At 41.5% G+C, this 21,375-nt stretch overlaps 1 protein-coding gene across 1 annotated transcript in view; it reads right to left on the bottom strand.

Moving 5' to 3' along the window:
* The window catches only part of Creb5 (cAMP responsive element binding protein 5), a 412,081-nt gene extending 392,455 nt beyond the window's left edge, over positions 1-19,626 (bottom strand). The window contains exon 1 of the mRNA XM_090332810.1: positions 19,547-19,626. Within this exon, the coding sequence (XP_090188936.1) occupies positions 19,547-19,626 (80 nt within the window). The remainder of the gene's footprint in view (positions 1-19,546) is intronic.
* Positions 19,627-21,375: the final 1,749 nt, after the last annotated feature.

The raw sequence follows: 21,375 nt of genomic DNA, 5'->3' as shown, positions 1-21,375 counted from the left end.
CTTAAAGCTACCCAATAGCTTCTGATATCGTTGTGATTAATGCCCAATGATTCCCTACCTGATTGGCTACATTTTTCCTAACTACCCACATCTACTTCCATGCAGTTCTTTGAATATTCCATTACATACAACAGGGTCTCAATGCCAGGAAGTCCCTTTGTCAACTCCCCTAGAAATCACTCCTCACATCGGCAGCTCTCTATGGAAATCTCACATTCCCTATTAGAAAGGCTTTACTGGACTGCTCCATCAAAGAGATAAAAAGAACACATTTTATTCCCTCACCTGGTTTGTTCTTTCTTTAGCACTTACTATCTTTGGAGTATATCAAATGCACTATTTGCATAAAGATGTCCTCTGTTTTGTTCAGTCATCTGCTTAGAATCTGGGAGCATTGTAGTTTAAAAGGTCCACTTTGGTTGGGCTGCCACATGGTCATCTCCAGAAATCCTATCATAATAAATTAGAAACCTCCCAGAAGGAAATCATACTAAGATTGATTGATACTCAAAGAAAAGAAAGGAGTATAACTTGGAGTGGCAAAATAGGATTTGTGGGAGACTAGAATTCCAGTAACAGGAATGCTGTGGTGAAACAGAATATGCTGGGGGGAGAGCAAAGAAGCAAAAGGAAATACATAACTGAAATGAAGCCCAAGACAAACCTGGTCACTGTCACAATTTTGCCTAAGCTAAATCATAAAGGAAGGGCAGCCAGCATAAAGGGAGGGAGATATGTATCTTTAGAGTGTGTAATTTCCCTGTCAAAAGTTTGTTTATGTATGTTTTTATAATCATTAAATAATACAGAATGATTAAGAAATTATGGTATAGAAACTCAATGGAATATTATACATAATCATAGTGTTGAAAATTATATATCAATATGAAAATGTCTGTGGTATATAGCTATAAGGTGAGGGAAGCAAGATTTTTAAATGTGCCAATGCTGTAATTAAAATCATTTGAAAATTGAGCTTGCTTCTAGATCAGGAACACAAGTAAAAATCTAAAAATGAAAACAATCAAATGATTCTATCAGGTTAAGAGAGTATTTGTGATTTATCAGCACACCTCCACTTTCAGACTTATAAACATTCTGACATTTATGTCTTTTATTTGATTATGTGTTTATTGTGGCAGTACTAGAGATTGACCCCAGAGCACATGCTAGGCAAATTATCTACAACTGAGTTACATCCTCACCCAATTAAGAGCCTTTTCGAATAGAGATATTTAAAATAAAGCGATGAGTGTATAAAGAGACTTTATCACTTAACCTACAAGATCTCCCTTGACTGGTCACCCCAGGAGCATTCAGTAGATGGTGTGTGTGTGTGTGTGTGTGTGTGTGTGTGTGTGTGTGTGTGTGTAGGCATTATGCAGTAGAGGGAGGGGAATATTAAAATGTCCCAGAGGAGAAAAGAGTCTAGCCATGGCAAGAGAAATCTTATACAAAACAATTTACCCTGGGTCTGGCTTGACTTGAAAAAAACCTACAAGGACATAGGGACAACCCCACAGTTGGCCTATGGGATCATAAAACAGGATTGCCAGTCAAATCTGGTGGTGAACCTGTTGGGAACTAGTCCCATCACACATGAGGCTGAAGCAAAAGGATCAAAAATGGGGCCAAGGTGCCTGTGAAAGTTTTCAAACAGGGAAATCAGGGAAATAGAATGTGAGGAGCCATAGAATGGAAGGGTTCCTTTGGTAGCCATAGTGGAAAAAACCTCCAAGCTCAAAAATCTTCAATATTAATTCCCAGCCCCAACTTCTTTTTACTGGGAACCTTTCTTTTCTTATCTTTTTGATTTGAAGGTCACTTGAGCCCTGTGTTTATGCCGAAGGTTGACATGGTAAATGGAACAAAAATGTTGGTATAAAAAGGACAATATAAAGCCTGGCATGGTGGCTCACGCCTGTAATCCTAGCTATTCAGGAGGCTGAGATCTAAGGATTAAGGTTCAAAGCCACCCCCGGCACAAAAGGACTTAGACTCCTATCTCCAATCAACCTCTAGAAAATGGGAAGTGAGGCTAGGCTCAAGGGTAGGGTGGTAGCTTTGAACTGAAGAGCTCAGGGACAATGCCCAGGCTCAGGGATAGGGCAGTAGCCTTGAGTTGAAGAACACAGGGACAGTGCCCAGACTGAGTTCAAGCCCCATGACCCACACAAAAAGGACAATATGTAATTGTTTTCTTTCATTCTCTGTCAATAAAGAAACTGGTTTAGAATGAGACAAGACAGAAGAAGGAAAGTCATGAGCCATCGAGGTGGTTCAGAAGATTTTGCAGTGTTGTGTCCATGACTGAGGGAGAAAAGGCATGCCAGTGAGTGATGTTCAAGAAGCTTTAAATGGGGGCGTGAGGACAGTAGTGGCCCTCTCTAGAGAAGAACCAACACAAGTATCAGTTTGCATTTGAACTATTTGAAAATTAAAGAACATCAACTCTTGACCTCTATGTCCAAGGTCCCAGCTGGATGCCAGGTGCTTGCCTAGGGCACAAGACATAAGCTATGAGATTTTTACTAATTGGCTTTTACTGATACTGAGTTTGAAATGCCTGGTCAACCTCTCTTTACCACTTAACTGGGCTTGAACTCACTGCCTTGTGCTTTTACTTAGATTTTTCACTCAAGACTGGCATCCTTCCAAATTGATCCATACTTCCACTTCTGGCGTTTTGCTGGTCAGTTAGAAGGAAAGACTTTTCTGTATGGGGCTGGCTTTAAACTGAGATCCTCTTATCTCAGTCTGCTTTGGAGCTAGGATTTCAGCTGGGAGCCACCAGCACTCAGCTCCACCACTCCTTTTGACACATTCATTCCAAATATATGACAAAGTTTAGAGGTAAAAAATACTTTCTCTGCTATATATTCCAACTGAATTTAGCATCCCATTTATTTTATGATATGCTATCTTTCTTTAAGAGATGTATTGAGGCATAATTCATATGCCATACAACTCATACTTTTATAATATATAATCCAATGGCCTTACACTCCTCACAGATACAGCAACCATTATCACAGTCAATTTAGACTGTTTATATCCCCCACAAAAGAAACTATATACTCCTTAGCTGTCACCCCACCCTCCTGTCCCGATCCCATTCCAGCCCTAGACAACCACTAAGTTTATCTCTTTTCCCATGGATTCGCCTATTCTGTACCTTTTATATAAATAAAATTATGTAATATGTGATCTTTTATATTTAGACCTTTTTCTTAGCAACATATTGTCAAGATTCATCTATATTATGTATACTGTATCAGTAGTCCATTTCTTTTTATTAGCAAATAATATTCTAATATATACATCCATAACATTTTGCTATCCAGTCCTCAATTAATGAATGCTATTCAGGCTGTTTTCCTGTTTTGGCTATTACAGAGAAACTGCTATGAACACCCATGTATGTATTTTTATGCAGAAATATTTTTATTTCTAGTACAATTGCTGGATCATAGGATTTATATTTTATTTTTGAGATCCTGTATTTCCAAAGTTTCTGTACCATTAGATGACCCCACTAGCAATGTATGATGTTCTGATTTTTCCACATCTGCTTCAACATATTTAATTACCTTTCTTGTTATACTCAGACTACAGAGTGTGAGTATTATCTCACTGTAGTTTTGGTCTGAAACCTGTATATAGAGCAACTTTTAGGCACTTACTGGCCATTTGTGTATCTTCTTTGGAAAACTGTTTCATCAGCTCCTTTGTTCATTTTTTAAGGTTCCAGGGATCAAACTGAGTTTCACAATACTTCTATAATTGAGCTGCATCCCTTCTTGCTATTTTTTAAGATTAGGTTGTCTTTTTGGCATGATATGTTTTGAAAGTAAAGACTTTCATCTTCTTTGTTTTTATTGTGGAAAACAGAGGTATCACATGGGCAAACATTCTTAACATACAGAAAACCAGATCTTTTTTCCTTCCCATATAGAAATAGCTAAAGTGTTTGTGAGACTTGGTGGGTTTGTCCTTGTCAGTAATTGTTAGCATATCAAAACAATAACTGCTAAGCCTGCCAGAAAGACAAATTAAAGTTAGATTGAATTCTTTTCTTCTCAAGGTAAAAAGTTAGTCTTGCCTTTTGACATGGCTCTTTCACAAGCCCTGGAGATAAATTCAAGGCCAAACCAAGGACACATTAGCTAACTCATTCATCACTGCAACATACTTATATCTAATTTTTTAAATGTATCTTTGTTTGCTATCTTTTGAAAGACTGGTCCTTAACTTGTGATACCTGGAAACCCAACTGTTGAAGACTTGTGCTGTCTTTCTGAGGGTTTGCCAGAGATTTATTTTTAGCATATGCTTAAAAAAAGAAAGAAAGAAAGAAAGAAAGAAAGAAAGAAAGAAAGAAAGAAAGAAAGAAAAAGAAAAATAAGTGGCACTGTTGCTCCAGGGGTAGAGTGGTAGTCTTGAGCTGAAGAGAATGCCCAGGCCCAGAGTTCAAGTCCCATGACAAAAAAATGCTGTTTATCACCCCCATTACTCCGAACCATCCATTCCTATGGGACCCAGACCCTGGCTTTATAGCACATAGGTAAAATTGTGTCTGTACCAAAAGGAAATGGATTGGAGTATTTGTACCTAAGTATGTGACTTCACTTGGAAATAAGGCCAACAGAAATGAATTCATTAGGATGGATTCTAACTCCAAAGGATAGGTCCCCTGACATAAAAAGAAACAACACTCTGACTTCTACGAAATGAAGGATTAGCATCTCAAAGATGCTCAGTGAGTGTCAAATCTAGGCAAGAGGTAGTGGAGAGGGGTGGGTGGTTCTTAGCACGTGGTGCCAAGGTACTTCAGCAGGATCCTCTCCCACTGTCCAAGTCACTCACATGGTAGAATTTCTGTTCTAGAAGGGCTCTGACATCTTCATGGAAAAGTGCACTTTGGTTAATTTATGGATATTACTATTTCTCATTAACAAAAAAATCATACTTGAAACTACAAAATATGGTAGCATGGAGGCAAAGAGAAAACGCAAAGAGAAGCAGAAAAACACAAGGAAGAAGGGCTTTATGTCAGACATTGGCTTTATCTCTTTTCGTTGCTTAGCTTTGTTTTGTTTTCATGAGCTAGGCAGGACTATACCTGTCCTGCAAGATCAATTTGACTGCATTATGGTGGCATCCTATTTAAATGTTTTATACAAAACTACGGTAGTTGTCAAGGCCTATGTTCCTAAGAAAACAGGCAGCTACTCAAACAGAAAAACACAAATAAGTACATATGTGAAAATGGAATAATGAAATTGGTTTGTGAAGGGTATGAGGAGGAGGGAGAGGAATGGGGAAAGGTGGAACAAGATACACTATATCCATAAATGGTCATGTCAAAATGAATCCTCCTCTACAACTAATTGATACTGATAAAAATTGGAGAGGGAAAGCGGGAGTTTGGCCTAGTGGCAGAGTGCTTGCCTAGCATGCATGACACTCTGTGTTTGATTCCTTGGTACCACACACAGAGAAAAGGCCAGACATGGTACTGTGGCTCAAGTGGTAGAGTGCTAGCCTTGAGAAAGCTCAAGAACAATGTCCAGGTCCTAAGTTCAAGTCCCAAGACTGGCAAAAAAAAATTGTGTGTGGGGAACCTTATATGACAATTCAATTCGTGTTAATTGATTATTCACCTTAGCATTAGCAAATGTTCATTAAGGCAAAGGCACTTTCTTAGCCTAATGTTGTTCCTTGGTATCTATAGGAATTGGTTTTGCTGCTTCAAGAATCCTTGCAATATTTTTTTAAGTTGTATGGTGGTGTGTGTGTGTGTGTGTGTGTACTCCAGTACTGGGGAATTGATTTCAGGGCCTGCACACTTTCCTTTAGATTGTTTGGCTCAAGGCTCCATTTCCACCTTTTTTTTGGGGGGGGGTATACTTGGAGATAAGAGTCACATAAACTTTCCTGCCTCTGGGCTGGTTTTGAGCCATGATGCTCAGATTTCAGCCTCCTGAGCAGCTACATAGCATACCATTTGTGACTTGAGAGCTTCCTCCCATATGTTTGAATCCACTAAGTTTCCTTAATGGCTAATACAATGTCAGTGTTATGTAGGTAACTGTTACACTTTTGTGTTGGTTTCTTGTTTATTCCTGACAAAATACCTAAGATAGCAACTTTAAAAGGGAGAAGGCTTTACTTTGATACATGATTTCAGAGAATTCAATCCATAGTGGGTTATAGGTTGTATCCAGTGCTTTGGATCCAGAGATAGCATAGGCCCACCTGACCAGAAGGACACAGTGTAGCAAAGCTGCTTCTGTGATAGCAGTCAAGGCAGAGAGAGACAGGAAGACTCAAACCTCAGTGTCCCCTTTTAATAATGTTTCCAAAGACATTATTTCCTTCCACCAGGCTCCACCTCTTAAAAATTCCCTCACCTCCCACAGTCTGGGCACCAAGCTGTCAACCTATGTCCTCTGGGGGGACATTTATTATATAAATTCTAACAACTATTCTATTTAAGGAGTAATATCCTATATGTCTATATGTTCAGCACAAACACCATTGTTTCTCAAATATTTTCATTCCATCCAGGGATGGTTGACTGTAGAATTGGAGTTGACAGTAGAGAGGCCCACTGTATATGGATCTCAACGGTAAGAAGGCTGGGCCCCATGAAATTGTTAATATTCATCGATGGTAATTTCAGATTTGTGTGTCTCAGTAACTGTAGTGCTGGAAAACATTTAAAGAACCATTATGGAGTTCATGGCTTCTGGATCCATGAATATATTTCAGTTCCCCATGTGTTTGATTGTGCAAAAATTCTATAACTCAAGACCAGAATCACCTGGTTCATCCTCCTTCACTTGGCTTCTGCTTATAAACCTCTGATGATTCATGTCCAGAGAGGTGGCAAATTTCTGAAATCATCCACTCCATCAATGAAATGTCTACTTGTTTCAAAATGCAGTCTGTTTAGGAGCCAAAAGAATGAAAACACTGCAAACCTCCTCCAATATTGACTGTTGTCCCCTGAAGTCAAACCTGATAGTATTCTTCTTGTTCACAGACTTACTATGTCTAAATTTGAGCTTTATTTCCAAGAAGACTACCTCAAATTTTCTCTATAATTCCATCTTGAGTTTGCTTCCAGAACTTTCCACTCCCAGGCTGTCCCCATGTAAGCAATTTTCCTGGTCAGTGTCCCTGCAAACGATGGTTTCTTATTCCATTGTATGACCTACAATGCCACTTCGTCTCACCATGGCCCTTGATCTCGGTCAACTATCCCTGTGCTTCCACGGGTCATCAAGATAATCCAACTGACACTAAATGGTCATGCTTTCAAATTAAAATGATCAACTCTCTCTAAACACCGGGCCCACCCAAGTCTTAGGCAGTCAGTCTCCAGAAAGAAGGCATTCATTGCCCAGGAATACCTGGGTCTTCTCCCTCCTACATTCTTCTGTATGCCTGAATCACACACACACACACACACACACACACACACACACACACACGTCACTTCTCCAAGTGATTCTTTTTGACTTCCCTATTAAAACACTAAAGACATTACATGTAACATGGAATAAATGTTTTGTACACCATATACCCTGCTGGGATATAGAATAAGGAAGAGGAAAGAAAGAAAGACATAGCAAAGTTGAGTAGTAAACCTTACCTCCTCCTTTTTTATATAACTGCAATAGGATACTTATAGCAAAATGTATCATGTTAATCATTTTAGTATGTAATTCAGCAGTATTCAGTTATATAACCAATCTCAAAAGCCTATTTTTCAAAATTGATTTAACTATGTAAAATATATAGAGAAACTTTCCAAGTACAGTCCCCCAAAATCTATACTAAATATTATGTTAATCCACCTAATGCCCTGTGACAGAGCTCCTTTTAAAGACAATAATTCTTGTGCTTTCCTTTTATTTTTCTGGAAAGAAGAAAACTGAGACTTAGGTTAAAGGGTTAATTTGTCTACCTTAAGAATACACTTTGCAAAGGACATGGAAAGTAATTACGTGTAATTTTTTTCTCCCTGATTTTTGTAAGTGCTTCTGAGGCACATAAAAAAATAATAATTGTATTTCTCTGCTAGTACTACCTCCATCCAATCTGCAGACATTTCTGCTTCGTTTTGGTTCTTCTTAATGTTTTTAACAGTTTGGAGATTACCATGGGTATTTACGAAAAAGTACACTTTCAAATTACACGATTCCTCCTAGTGCCAAACACTGCGCTCCATCACCCACAGTAACATTCAAACTGCACAGCACTTACAATGGTGGTTGTTAGTCATCAGGCTTTGCAGAAATGGAAGGCGAAATTGTAAACATTGTGCACCCAGATAGGAAAATAAAAAGTTATCTTCAACATGGTTTCAACATTTCTTTTTCTTGTATTGTGCTAGTATTGGGACTCATACTCAGATCCCGTGTGCTGTTCCTTAGCTCCTTCACTAGTGCTGTATCATTTGCCAAGGTTCCACTAACAGCTTTCTGGTGACCAGTTGGAGACTGCTGCTCAGAATGGCTTTGAACTGTGATGCTCAGAGCTTAGCCTCATGAATAGCTAGGATTATAGGCATGAACCACTGGCACTTGACTTCAGCTTCAATATTTTTAAAACCCAGCATACCTTTAATCAATACTATGTAGTAAAAGGAGGTAGGATCTGTCTTCCAGTGGGTGTCCTAGCAAAAAGCATGCACATATATTCACACACTCATGCCCTAAGAAACTTTCTGCTCCTCACTAGCAAGCATATCATTCACACAATATGTATATATAAGTATAGCCAAATCTACGTGCAGATATGAGAGCTGCTTTAAAATAATGATTAGCAAAGAATACAAAATCATTGGACTCTTCTAACACAATGGCACTGTTGATTATATTTATATCTCACCCACTGAAGACACAGACAGGAACAAACTCCAATGGCTAAGTTCAACTAAGTCCCATTATTTGGAGAAAACAAAACAAAACTTGAAAGATGACAGCCCCAGACCAAGTATGAAGACAGTTTATGGCATAGCAGAAGCTAAATGTTGTATTACACAGCAGTCAGGACTAGTCTAGAGTCTATCTTGCTCAATGCACAAACAGCTAAAACCCTTCACCTTCAATCTCCAAAACAGATGAGTAACCATTAATCTCAGTGGCTCTCCACACAGAGCCTTCTAACAGTCAATCACAAAGTAGCCTGGGAGAAAGTTTCCCTAGATACCACCCAAAACACAGGTTTGCAACAGATGTCTCTACGCAACTTTTAGAATAGATGTCATCTTTTGAAGCTAATATAACCTTATGCATTTATTAATCAATCCAGATACATGTACCCTGAAGCTTATTAGCCAGGAAAACAATTTAAGTGAAAAAATGTGTCAGAAAACACGTTATTTATAGATAAATACAATCAGAAAATCCCCACCTGAAGGTCTCCCAGAATAGCACTTCTGTTTACCTTAGAAGCCACCAATTGCATGTCAGCTCCTTCCTCATCCTCACCACTCATCAGAACAATGAGCAGATAACTAATCAATTTCTCAATTCTTGCATCTACTCAATGGGAATGAGATCTGAAAGCCAAGTCTCGAAATGACGGTGGAGAAAAGAAAATATTATTGCCACAAAAAAATGGAGAGAAACATGTAATTTGGTATCTAAAACTGGTTCAAAATCATGTTTTCACATCACAAGGTCAAATAGACACATATTTGGAACTGGAGGCTCTGCAGGGGATGAGGAGGATCGGGCTGCATGATTCATGGATTCGGGAATGCTGAGGTTCCTTGCAGCATGAAGTCACAAGGGACCCACAACCAAGTCTCTCCTCCCTTCCACAAGCAAAGCTGTTTGTTGACCCTCTCCCGAAAAAAGATATATGAAGAGTTTGGAAACTATAACTTATTTTTTAATCTTACTCTAAGTAAATGCACAGATTGTTAGAGTAAATATATATACACACATGTATTTACACACATGTAAATATACACAAACTCATATGTAAATATATAAAGACTTAGAGTGGGTATTGAGAAGTATTAAGTCTTGTAATATTTTCAAAGGTGACTAACTTGATGAATACCTTCGGTTCAGGGGGTAATAATTAACAATTTGACCTGAGCAAGTTTGGCCTAGGCAATGACACAAAGCTTGTTAAAAGCTTGGAAAGAAGAAACTCTAGGGGATCCAGATGTCTCAAATGAGTAAGACTTTCCCTCCAAAAATAGCTAAAAGCAAATAGAACCCAGGGTGGAGAAGTAAGCTGGCAAAAGAACTGAAATGAGGGGATCTTGACCTTTTACCAAGATGGAGCCTGTGAGCCTACACAGAAATCAAATCCTGCATTAAACTTTTCTAGGGAAGCACCTAAAAACATGTAGAACACAGTTTTGAAATTTATATAAAACAGAGCTCCAGTCTCACACAAAGGATTCTTTTCCAAGTTATTCATCTTGTAAATTTTAATTTGTATCAGTTTATTCTCTTAAATATGTTTTGTGGGACACAGCATGGCTCTTACAACTGCTTGCTGCCCTTGAACTCCAAATGAACACTTTACCTAAAACCCTTTCCCTTAACTAGAATCATAGAATATTAAAGAAGATTCCTCAGAGATCAGTAACTGTGGTTCCCAATCTTTGCCACACATTACAAACTCTTGCAGAGCTTTTTAAAAACACAGAGGCCTAAGTTCCCACCCCCAGCCAATTAAATCAGAATCTCATGAAGGAGGGGGTGTCAGAATTTGTTTTTATAAACTCCATAGGTGGTTCCACAAGCTGCTAGGATTAGGAATTATGAAAAAGTCTTGCATTGTCTGCTATCATATTCACTAGTCACACACACCATTGATCATTTGATATGTAGCTAGCCTCACTCAAGTTATACTATGAAAGCAAAGTATGCACAGACTTCGAACACTTTAATAGTAATATAGGTATATCATATAATATCTCATTAATATTATATATTGGTTATAGGTTGAAATAATTATATTTTAGATATATCAGTTGAACATAATATGCTATTAAATATCAACTCCAGGATAGGGGTTTTATCCCCAATACCAAAAAAGAAAAGAAAAAAAATTACAGTTAAAATAATCAAAAAACAAAAAGAATGACTCCATTGTTTCTTCTCACCTTTGTGTGTGTGTGTGTGTGTGTGTGTGTGTGTGTGTGTGTATGTGTGTGTGTGTGTGTATGATAGTATTGAAGCTTGAACTCAAGATCTGGGTGCCATACTTTAGCTTTTTCACTCAAAGCTATTGTTCTACCACTTGAGCCACATCTCCAATTCCAGTCTTTTGCTGGTTCATTGAAGATAAGTCTCACAGATTTTCCTGCCCAGTCTGTTTTCTTTTTTCTATTTTTTTTTTTTGCCAGTCCTGGGCTTGAGCTCAGGGCCTGACCACTGTTCTTGGGCTTTCTCAAGGCTAGAGCTCTACCACTTGAGCCTCAGCACCACTTTTGGCTTTTTTCTATGTATGTGTACTGAGGAATTGAACCCGGGTCTTCATGCATAGTAGGCAAGCACTCTACCACTAGGCCAAACTCCTGGCCTCCTTTTTTCTATTTTTTATTGTAATTAATAGAAGGGTTGCATTATATTCACCAGACAGAAGGTACATTTCTTAACAATCATTGCTACCCCTTCTCATGTTTCTATCCCCATTTCCCTTCCCCTACCCAGTCTGTTTTCTAACTAGGATCCACACATCTCAGATTCCTAAGTAGGTAGGATTGTAGGTATAAGCCACAAGAACCTACCTTGCCTTTTTAATATGGTCTATTGAACATTTAAAAACATATTTATGGTTCCAACTATTGGATAGTGCTGCTTGAGACCAATATCTTTTATCACAAATGAAGAAAGCTAGGTCTACTGTGTCAATATTCTTTCAATACAAATGCAGAAAGCTGTATTTACTACGTTCAAGGAGGCATAGTGGGGCATCTTTCCCACCAGCTTAGACTGCGCTTAGTGCCATAAGCCACATGGCTGCTAAGACACAAATATAGAAAAGTGATGCCAACTGTTGGTTGACAAGCTTCCTCCCATTTGTGTCATTCGTTGTTTCTTCTAAGATTAGCTAATAAAATCCATTTCCCTTTGAGAAAACTAGTTTTCTGTCTGTTAGTCACACATTTGTAATTTGTTATTGTAGGTATAACTCAGAGTATCTAGAAGAGATGTGAAGGATCAAGTGTAGGGAAATGTTAGCATTCCCTGCCTAGAGGTCTTCAGTATTCTTGGAGCCACCTTTAACAAAGTAGTATTATCTTGGTCAGAATCTCAAAAGCTTGAGCCTATGATATGATTGTTTGTTCTTCCAGGAGTCAACATACTTCAGAACCAAGTGGTCACTGTAAATTAGGTAGGCTCTTCATAATAGGTTACCAATTCATATTGAGTGCCCTGGTAAAATTGGTATTATTCTCCAGTGCCTTCTACTCTCTGCTTTATGGACCTGGGTATTAGAAACCAAACTTACCTACAGAGAAAAATCATGATTTGGTACAAGTGAAATGGTCCTACCAAACCTGGCAAATAACGAGTAAGAGCATTTCTTCTAGTAAGCAGCTGATTTACATAAAAAGAAAGATCTGTTGTTGCTGCAGCAGTCTATGTTTTTCTTTTTAGAATGCCAACAAAGAGGGAATTGCCTAAAACTAGCCAAAATGTCTTCTATTTGAAAAATGATAGCTGAAATCTAGGGCTCATTGGTAGAATAAAAAGAGACCTGAATTCTGATGTGAAACCTTCACGCAAAGGGCTGGAAAGGAAACCTTTGGACCCGGCCAAACAACACATATAGTAGATGTATTCAAATTTCTATTTAAATCTTCTTGTTCCCCATCCTAATTACAGCAGAGCCTATATTATAAATAAAATGGTAAGTGCTCTGCAGTCCTCTGTGTGTGTATATGATTTCTATTAGTCATAAGTTGTCAAGCTTGGCTATTGAACCTTTAAAGAGCACATTCCCATACTCAGCTCACTTCAAACCGTGTATCGTTCACCCCCAAATCCTCCTAAACACTGGCCTGGAAAGGGAGCACGTGACACATGAGTCCTAGGCAAATGCGCATGTGTCAAAGGGCGCACAACACTTATGGCTTTATTCGACACTAAAAAAAGGAAGATAATTTATGTGTACTTTAAATAATTTTTCAGTCCCTTTTTCAAAAAAAGATGAAACAAAAGACTGGAAATGAAGAAAGTCACTGCTTTGTTCTAAAATGACATGTTAGACCATTTTCAGTTCTGCCTGGTAAACTCTCAAATGAAATATGGATGCTGTCACTTTATAGAGTGTTTCTAATAATAATCTTAAAGAAGAAAACCATAAGCTAAAACTCAATTAAGAAAGCCAATATTAGAAAGATTACATTGCATTTACACATGCATGCACACATGTGTGTGTGCGTGTATACGCACACACACACACACACACAAATGAAATAGAAAATACAGTTTTTACCATCAAAGCAGTCATTCAAAAGATCTGACAAAAATTAAATAAGACCTCTGTTTTCAAAAACCTAGTGGCCAAAAGACTTGAAAAGAGCAATGCAGCCAAAGTATTGGCTTGGGCTCCATTTGTGACTAGAGGATTTATGGCAGCCTGGCTGGAGAAAGACATCTTGACCTGGAAAGTAGAAACAGGTATATATGCACAAAACAGACCTGAGCTGTACCTTCTAGTTCTGGGCTTTGGCTGAGTTAAAAAAAAAATTACCACCAGACCTGGCATCTCTTCTGTTGAACAGAGATGTCAAGCATAAAGTTCTCCCAGTATCTGTAAAGTATCTACCTTGCCATCAAAGTTCTAGGCTAAGAGGGGTCTTTTATTCCCTCCAATATGAATTCAAATAAAATACTAGCATGGTAGTTTTCCATCTTTATTAATTTTAGGGTAGAGATTACAACATGAACCTTTATGAAGTAGAAGAAAGCAACTAAAATAAGCATTTTTAGAGTGCTAAATTTAGTCTTCCAAAAAAATAATTTAGAGGATGGGGTGACAATAGACTGAATCAGAGGAAAACAATATATCACAATGTCAGATTCTATGTTCAGGAATTTATCCTAAGCTTCAGGTTTTATTCTGAATGTCTTAGAGCCTTCAGTAGGAGCTTCAAAAGTTTTCTGAAGAGTATTATTACTACTTGGAAATCTCTGAAAGCCTCTTCTCCTTTAAAACTTTTTTCTTGTGTTAAACTCTTGATTGATAATTCCCAACCACAGAGGCTAACGGATACTCAAAAAATGCACTAATTGCTCACTTTTCCTTAATAACAAAATATAGTAAGTCTAGCTAAATCATTAAACATGATATCATTTTTAAAGTGCCAGACTTTCTATTTAAAGCATGCCACAAAACAGCTTATTTAGTTTACAAACCGCTGCATGATGAGGTTCTTTGGTGTCATTAAATCTGTTTAGCATATGTGAAGGTACTTATTCCTCACATATAAGTATTCGAGATTACTGCCTTTCCATCTATAGCCTTTTTTCAAATGTATAAGTTTTTAAATGTCAGAGAAATAGTCCTAAATTTAAAATTTTTAGTACTAATTTATAAAAAGCCTTGGTGGATTCCCATAATGAAGCCAGTAGTCAAACTGGACAAGATAATGAATTGACTGAGATCATTGTTCCATCTTCATCCAAGAAAGCTGCCTCTAAAAAAAGATCTTAAATTGCTGTAGAAATCCAATTTGTGAGAAGGAAAAGAAGCATATAGATGGGAAACACCAGCCATGATCACATTAATTTCATGGCTAACGGCATTGCTTTGAAGTTAAGAAGAAGAAAATAAAAGATGACAAAAATAGTAAGTCACTCAAATCCCAGTTTTAATGTGACAAAATAACCAGAAGAACCAACTACAAAGTTTATACCATACTGATCCAGTTGTGGTCACAAGCCCACCAAATACTTTTCAGCTTAAGAAAAGAAGTCCAAAGCCAATGATATGCTATAGTCTAATGAAGTTCTGTTGCTAAAATATAAATTATACAAGGAAATCTGGAGATTGGAAACTGACATCAGTACAAACTGCCATGGAAATTCCTTGATTGGTTGATTTTGAATGCAGGTGGAGGAAATTGACAAATAGTTATAAGGAAAGTATGATACTATAAGTGAAAAGTGGCATAATAAAGTCTCTCTGACAAACTACAGTTCCTTCAACCACAGATTGAACAAAAACTGCAACTTCACAAAGATATAAATATTAAAATATGCTTTCTACTTTCGTGTGGTACATTCTTATAAAATTGTCAGTTATAATCTATTTAAGATTATGGCTGACTTCTGCTTGAACAAGTAAATTTATGGACATCAGTGATTTACATTAAAAACAGTTGGATATCAATTAGGCAAACAGGTCTGTTCTAAGCAAAGTTGCAAAGTAAAAATTAGTATACATCAGTAAGAACATAAAAGTCATTGATCTATCTAAAATACTACATGCAAAAGAAGTGAGAAATGTTTATGGGGACACATAGGAAATTCTTTCATTGTTTCCTAAATTTAAAAACTGATGTTATAGCTAATCTTCAACTAACAGCATCCTCTTTCCAAGGAGCACATAGCTAAGTTTTCTGTTATGCTTTGCTTTAGCCTATAGATTTATTTTCACAAAAATTCCTTCCTAAAACTCAAGTACTGATTGAAGTAATGCATGAGATCTCATGGAAAGGAGTTCTTACCTGATGCATTACAAACTTTCCTGCTGCAGCCCATATGCTCGGGAACTTACTTTACCCCAGAAAGAAGGGTACACACACACACACACACACACACACACACACACACACACGTTTTCCATGCAAAATGCTACAAGTCCTAGGAAACTAACCAAAGCAACAGTACAACTCCTCACAGAATAAACAAACCATTTCGAAATTCCATAAAAATATAAGCTGGGTCCCACTTAACCAGGTGTAAAGTTCCTTCTCTGTTACAGAAGCATAATGAACAACATCTTACCATTGTAGAATAAAATCAGCACCGTGTTGCCTCTTGCAGTCACCAGATCAGATTTTTTTCCTTCCTTACTTTCTAGTAACTTCTTTTCCCCAGCAAAATTCAGAAGCAAAATAAATCTTTTGAATATCTGTCTCAGTATTTCAGACTAGAAGCTTGTGAAACTCGTCTTAGAAAAATGCAACACAACACAAAACAAAAAGACCAACTCTGGTATTTTACAATTACTTCTGCAAACCAAAGGTACCTCCTGGACTCTTCCTACCACCTTACCTCCCTCGTTTCTTTTAGTAATGAGACTAATTTTTCCAGTAGCCTTGAACTCCCTAGATTTAACTGACATGGAAAATGTGACTAAAAACTTGTAGAACTGTCTAGCCTCCAACCCTACACAGAATCAACTTTGTTGTAAGTGTTGAGGAACACCTCGCAAGCAGCTACATGCTCAGTTTATACTGCTGCACTACACAGCACTGAACACCAACACAGGGCGCCATCTAGTTAGCAAGCTGCTAGGAGGGGGGACACCTTCAAACCCTGGGAGCTAAGAGCTTGTCAGAGTTCAGCTGCTCTAAAGGTCCAATTGTTTATTTAAATAAAAAAAAATATCGCTACTGAGATAATCCACATCTAGTGGATATGGGAAAATTTAGGTAATAATGGCACTACAAACTTTTACATCTAACTTTGATTTACAAGATAAAAGCAAGTTTTAAATTAAAAGGGCCTTCTGTTAATAGAGCTTATTATTCTGAAGACGGGAATGATTTTCTTCGAAAGTTGTCCCTGGGTGCATGCCTATTATCTTTGCTTTTCCCCTTCCACTAATGAGCATTTATCTAAAGAGCCTGTTAATCCTCTGATGTGTGCTTCTGGTCAGAGGTAACAGTTTGAATAAAACCACTAATCACTGATCACTAAATCACTTATCATTAATCACACTCTCTGGCCCATGACCCAGGCCATTTTTCCTTTAGGTCTCTTGCATCACAAACAAGAAGTTTAACATTTTCAGTGCACACCTCTGGTGAATAGGGTTATACTATTTCATCTCTAGATGTGAATAAATAATAAATACTGCCACAAACTTGGGGGAAGGGAATGTCAATTAGACTGCAGACAAGAGTCTCACAAATGTCTACCCTACAGCCTGGCTTTCACTCTAAAGAAAGTAGACCTGATCATAACAAAAACATGAGTTCTTCAAGTAGTTCCCATCTATTTAAAATAGAAACGTGCCTTTATTTAGTTCTAGCAGCTCCCACTCAGAGTACCCAGTCCCCTGTCCTCCTCTATCCAAAAGCCTGTTAGTAAATTTTTTTATTTGATTTCTTCTGCTTACTCCTCTTACTCCCCAGATTCCTTTTTATTTGTATCCCTTGAATAAGTCACAAACAGGGGTTTCATTTAAACTGCCAGATCGTGCTTTAATTCAATGACGCCTGTAGGTAACTTCCTCTCTAAACTTAAAAGTTAAGAACAAGAAAGTTAACACACGCAGCAATTTATTGGATGGTAACTTCGAGTTCAACGCTTCACATTCACTCACTCTGGTGATAAAACATCTCATTTTGATCCTTCCAGCCAGCTCCTCTTTAAGTTTTCCCTCTCTGGCTACACGGTTCCAAGCAGGCGCTGTGTAAAGTACATGTGTTCGCTGTGGGTATATGACTTTCCCCAGTCACCGCAGGGATACAGAATTAGCCTAAGGCTTTAAAACAACCCCTAAAGGTGCCTTTTCTATCCGGGCTGGGCATGTTTTTTTTTTTTTTCTCCCTGGAGTAAGGGGGAGGCTTGCTGATGCCTTCCCTAAATTATAGAAAAGGGCAGATTGAACGCTGATCAGGTGCCAAAGTCTCTTCAGACACCAAAAGCTCTTACCCACACTCCAGGGACAGGGCTCGCCCCGGGGAACACTGCAAAAGGCAGGCACGGGCCTAGAGAGATAACGATGTGGGCGGAGGAGGAGGGGGTGGGAGAGGAGGGGTCAAGGGAGGCGAGGGCGAGGAAGATGCCCTGAGAGCGGTGGGGGCGATTGCACGAGCATGTTGGGGTGGGGGTGGGGGTAGGGGGAGAAAGCGGAGTTGCTTTGTCAGCATTCTAAGCCCCTGAACCCTTGAGTATCTGAAGCCGTTAATCAAACACTTACTGGCCTGCAGAATGACGTAATGGACCAGTATCCAGCCTTTATTCCTTGACACGCATCGAGAGAGAGGGAAAATTAAAAAGAAAATGCACTGTATCCTGTAGGTACTGTGACTGACCACGAACTGCATACAAGCGGCCCACGTCCGTCCCCAGCCTGGCACTACCGTCCAGTGTGTGAGGGGGGGGAGGGGGCCCTCATTCAGGGAAAGTTGATTTATTTAACCAGACACCCCCTTGGGAATCCATCTAGAGCCGAGAGGGAGCGGGGTGCAGTCCCCCCCCCCGCCCCGCCCCGGGAGAACACATCGCCTGGGTTTCTTCTGCATCTGGCCCCTCTAAGAACTTCGTGAAAAGTTTAGGCGGTTCGGTGGAGAATCGGACCGAGGAGGAAGGCTCCAGCGCTGGGTGCCGAGAGCTGCCCGGGGCGCCTCCGAGGCTCCAGCCCAAGCTGTCATTCGGGGCAGCGGCGAGGAGGAGGTGAGGATGCAGTGAGCCAAGGCCAGGGCCGGAGGCAGGAGGCGGTGGGGGGAGTGGACGCGAGGCTGGAGGCGCCGGGAGCGAAAGTCAAGTACCCTCTCCAAGGGCGCCCCCCCTCCCCCGGCGCGGCGCGCGAACTCTGGCCGGCCGCGGCGGGCCGCCCGGCAGGCTCGGCGCCCCGGAGCGAGCGCGGCTTCCCCCCGCCCCTGCGCTCGCGCCCCTGCCGCCCCCTAGGTGACCCGGCGGCGTCCTCGCAGCCGGCGCCCGCTGGAAGTTTGCAAACTTTCTCCGGGGGTTCTGCCGCATCCCTGGGAAGCTGGGGCACGCGGGGAGGAGGCTCCGGACGCATCGTCTCCGTAGCTGCCGCTGCCGCCGCCGCCGCCGCCGCCGCCGCCGCTGCTTGACCACACTTCTGGAGGGTTCCGCACCTGGCCAGGTCTCTGGAGGCAAACACACACCCCCGATTCATAACTGCTCCCCGTGTCAGGGAAACACGCGCGCTCCCACACACGCACGCACGCTGGGGCGGAAGCGGCGCTGGCTCCGGCTCAGCATCCCTGCAGGCGCGCGGCGAGGCGGCCGCCCGGACGCGCTCCGACACGGACACGGCGTGGGGGTCTCTGGGTGGCCACGGGACGCGGCACAAACTCCACACAGTCACACCAGCGAGTGGGGGCGGGGGCCGGACTTCCCCGCGGGTCCGCCAACATGTTGACAAACACAGATCACTCTCCAAAAGAATGCATCGCATCTTCCCTACTCCTCGCCCTGTGACCTGCCCATTGGACCACGGAACCTCGCGGCCGCCGCCGACAACCAACCCCGGCACACAAGGACGCTCCCGAGACGGCTCCCGCGGCAAGTGCAACAAAAGTGGCTAAATGCAAAAGCCCCAGAAGTGGCCGAGCCGTATTTTTAGGAACTTACCCAACAAGTGTGGAGAAGGCAAGAGCGGAGCCCGGGTGAAGGGACCACGTTGGACTGAGCAAAGATTACAATACATTCTATTTAGAGCGCATTACATCACCCCCCCGGTGACGTCACGTGGGATTCCTGAACTTCTAAATCATTGCGGTCCGCGGGGGGGGGGGAGGGCGGGAGGGCGGGGCCGTCGCGTCCAGGGGGCGGGCGACCCGCCCAGGCCCCACCCCGACCCCGCCTCTCCCTCGGACCCCGGTGTCCCCGCCCGGGGAGCTGCGGAGGTGGTGGCGGCGGCGGAGGCGACCGCGCAAGCAAGCAACAGCTTGCAGGGCCCAGCGCCGTGTGACACGGCGCCCTGACATTAGTGCAGTGAGTCAGCTGGGAAACAATTCAGTCGGGACCACGCGGGGAGCGGGGACCCGAGCTCTCTCAGGCCGGGAGGGCCTGGCAGGGACGGTGAAGTGTGAGGATCTGGGTGTAGGGAGCGGAGCGGCGTGGGGGAGGGGGGTTGTCAGAGTTCAGGGGGGAGGGAGTTTCTGTCATTAGAGAGGCAGGACCTCCCTGCCCCTCCCCCTAGGAGAAGATGTCCAGCTCCTCCGGCCTGCGACAGTCATGACCTCATTGCAGAGCGTGCTGCTGAGTGCTGACTTCTTGGACTGCTTCTGCACCCCTAGTCTTCACCTCCCTGCCCCCACCCTGTCACCTCCAGGGTCACTGCTTCCTCACTGGGCGCCTTCACCCCACCCCTTCCAAGGTATCTGAGCAGCAGTGTAAGGAGAATTTCTCCTGAAGGCGAAAGGTGAAATCCTAGCCAAAGCCAAGTGAGGAACCTGATTTAGATTCCATGTCAGAGCCAGAAGGTCCCTTGGAGATGGCTTGCAGAGTCTCCTGGGCTATGGGCCCTGTTAAGCATGGGATAATCACCATCAATGCCACCCTCTGCTTAACTTCCTGTCAAAAGTTCTTTATGGGGGGGCCGCAGTTTGGCCTAGTGGTTAAAGTGCTTGCCTAGCATGCACGAAGACCCAGGTTCGATTCCTTGGTACCACATACATAGACAAAAGCCAGAAATGGTGCTGAGGCTCAAGTGGTAGAGTGCTAGCCTTGAGAAAGTCCAAGGACAGCGCTCAGGCCCTGAGCTCAAGCCCAGGACTGGCAAAAAAAAAAAAAAAAAAAAAAGTTCTCTGTGGGACTAGCAGCACTCCAGGCTGATTTCCAGCCAGTTCTAATGGCCACTGTCATCTCTGCAGCCTCTCAGTTGGGAAAGCACCACGAGTAAGCTCCCTTGTTTCACACAATCTTAGAGCAATCAGAAGTAGGCCAGGATGGTGTTATAATTATTCCTGTTGTACAGGTGACCTGTGACAGGCTTTAGAAAGCTAGAGGGCTGGCCCAAGATCACCAGTGGGAAACAGGCCATGACACTGCAGTCACAGCAGCCTGTTTTCAACAACCAGTCCCAACGGGACTACTTTAGAGAACTAGGGTGAGCATTCCCTCCTTGTGGGTTACTGGTGGTTAGAATCTCCTGGCACGGTGGTTGGAGCTTTGCTTAGGAACAGTTTAACCCCCATTAAGAAACAATAATCATTCCTGACATTTATGTAACACCTGACGTTTATATAGTACCTCACATCCCAGTGCATGTGACTTTGCAGTTTGCCAGAGAATCAAGACTGGACTGGCTGCAAATTCCAATGCCTTGCGTGGATTGTCAAATAGTTCTGTGCTGGGTTTGACACCTTGCATGGAAGCGCTTTCCATTTATTTTTGAAAATGTTTTAATGTCCTCCCCTTTCCCTGTGTCCTTTGGAACCACAGAGACTGATGG

The sequence above is a fragment of the Megascapheus bottae genome, chromosome 5 (genome assembly GCF_031878675.1).
Source record: "Megascapheus bottae isolate mThoBot1 chromosome 5, mThoBot2.hap1, whole genome shotgun sequence".
Taxonomy (NCBI): Eukaryota; Metazoa; Chordata; class Mammalia; order Rodentia; family Geomyidae; genus Megascapheus; species Megascapheus bottae.
The sequence above is the reverse complement of the archived record's forward strand: the minus strand, read 5'-3'. Positions and strand labels throughout refer to the sequence as shown.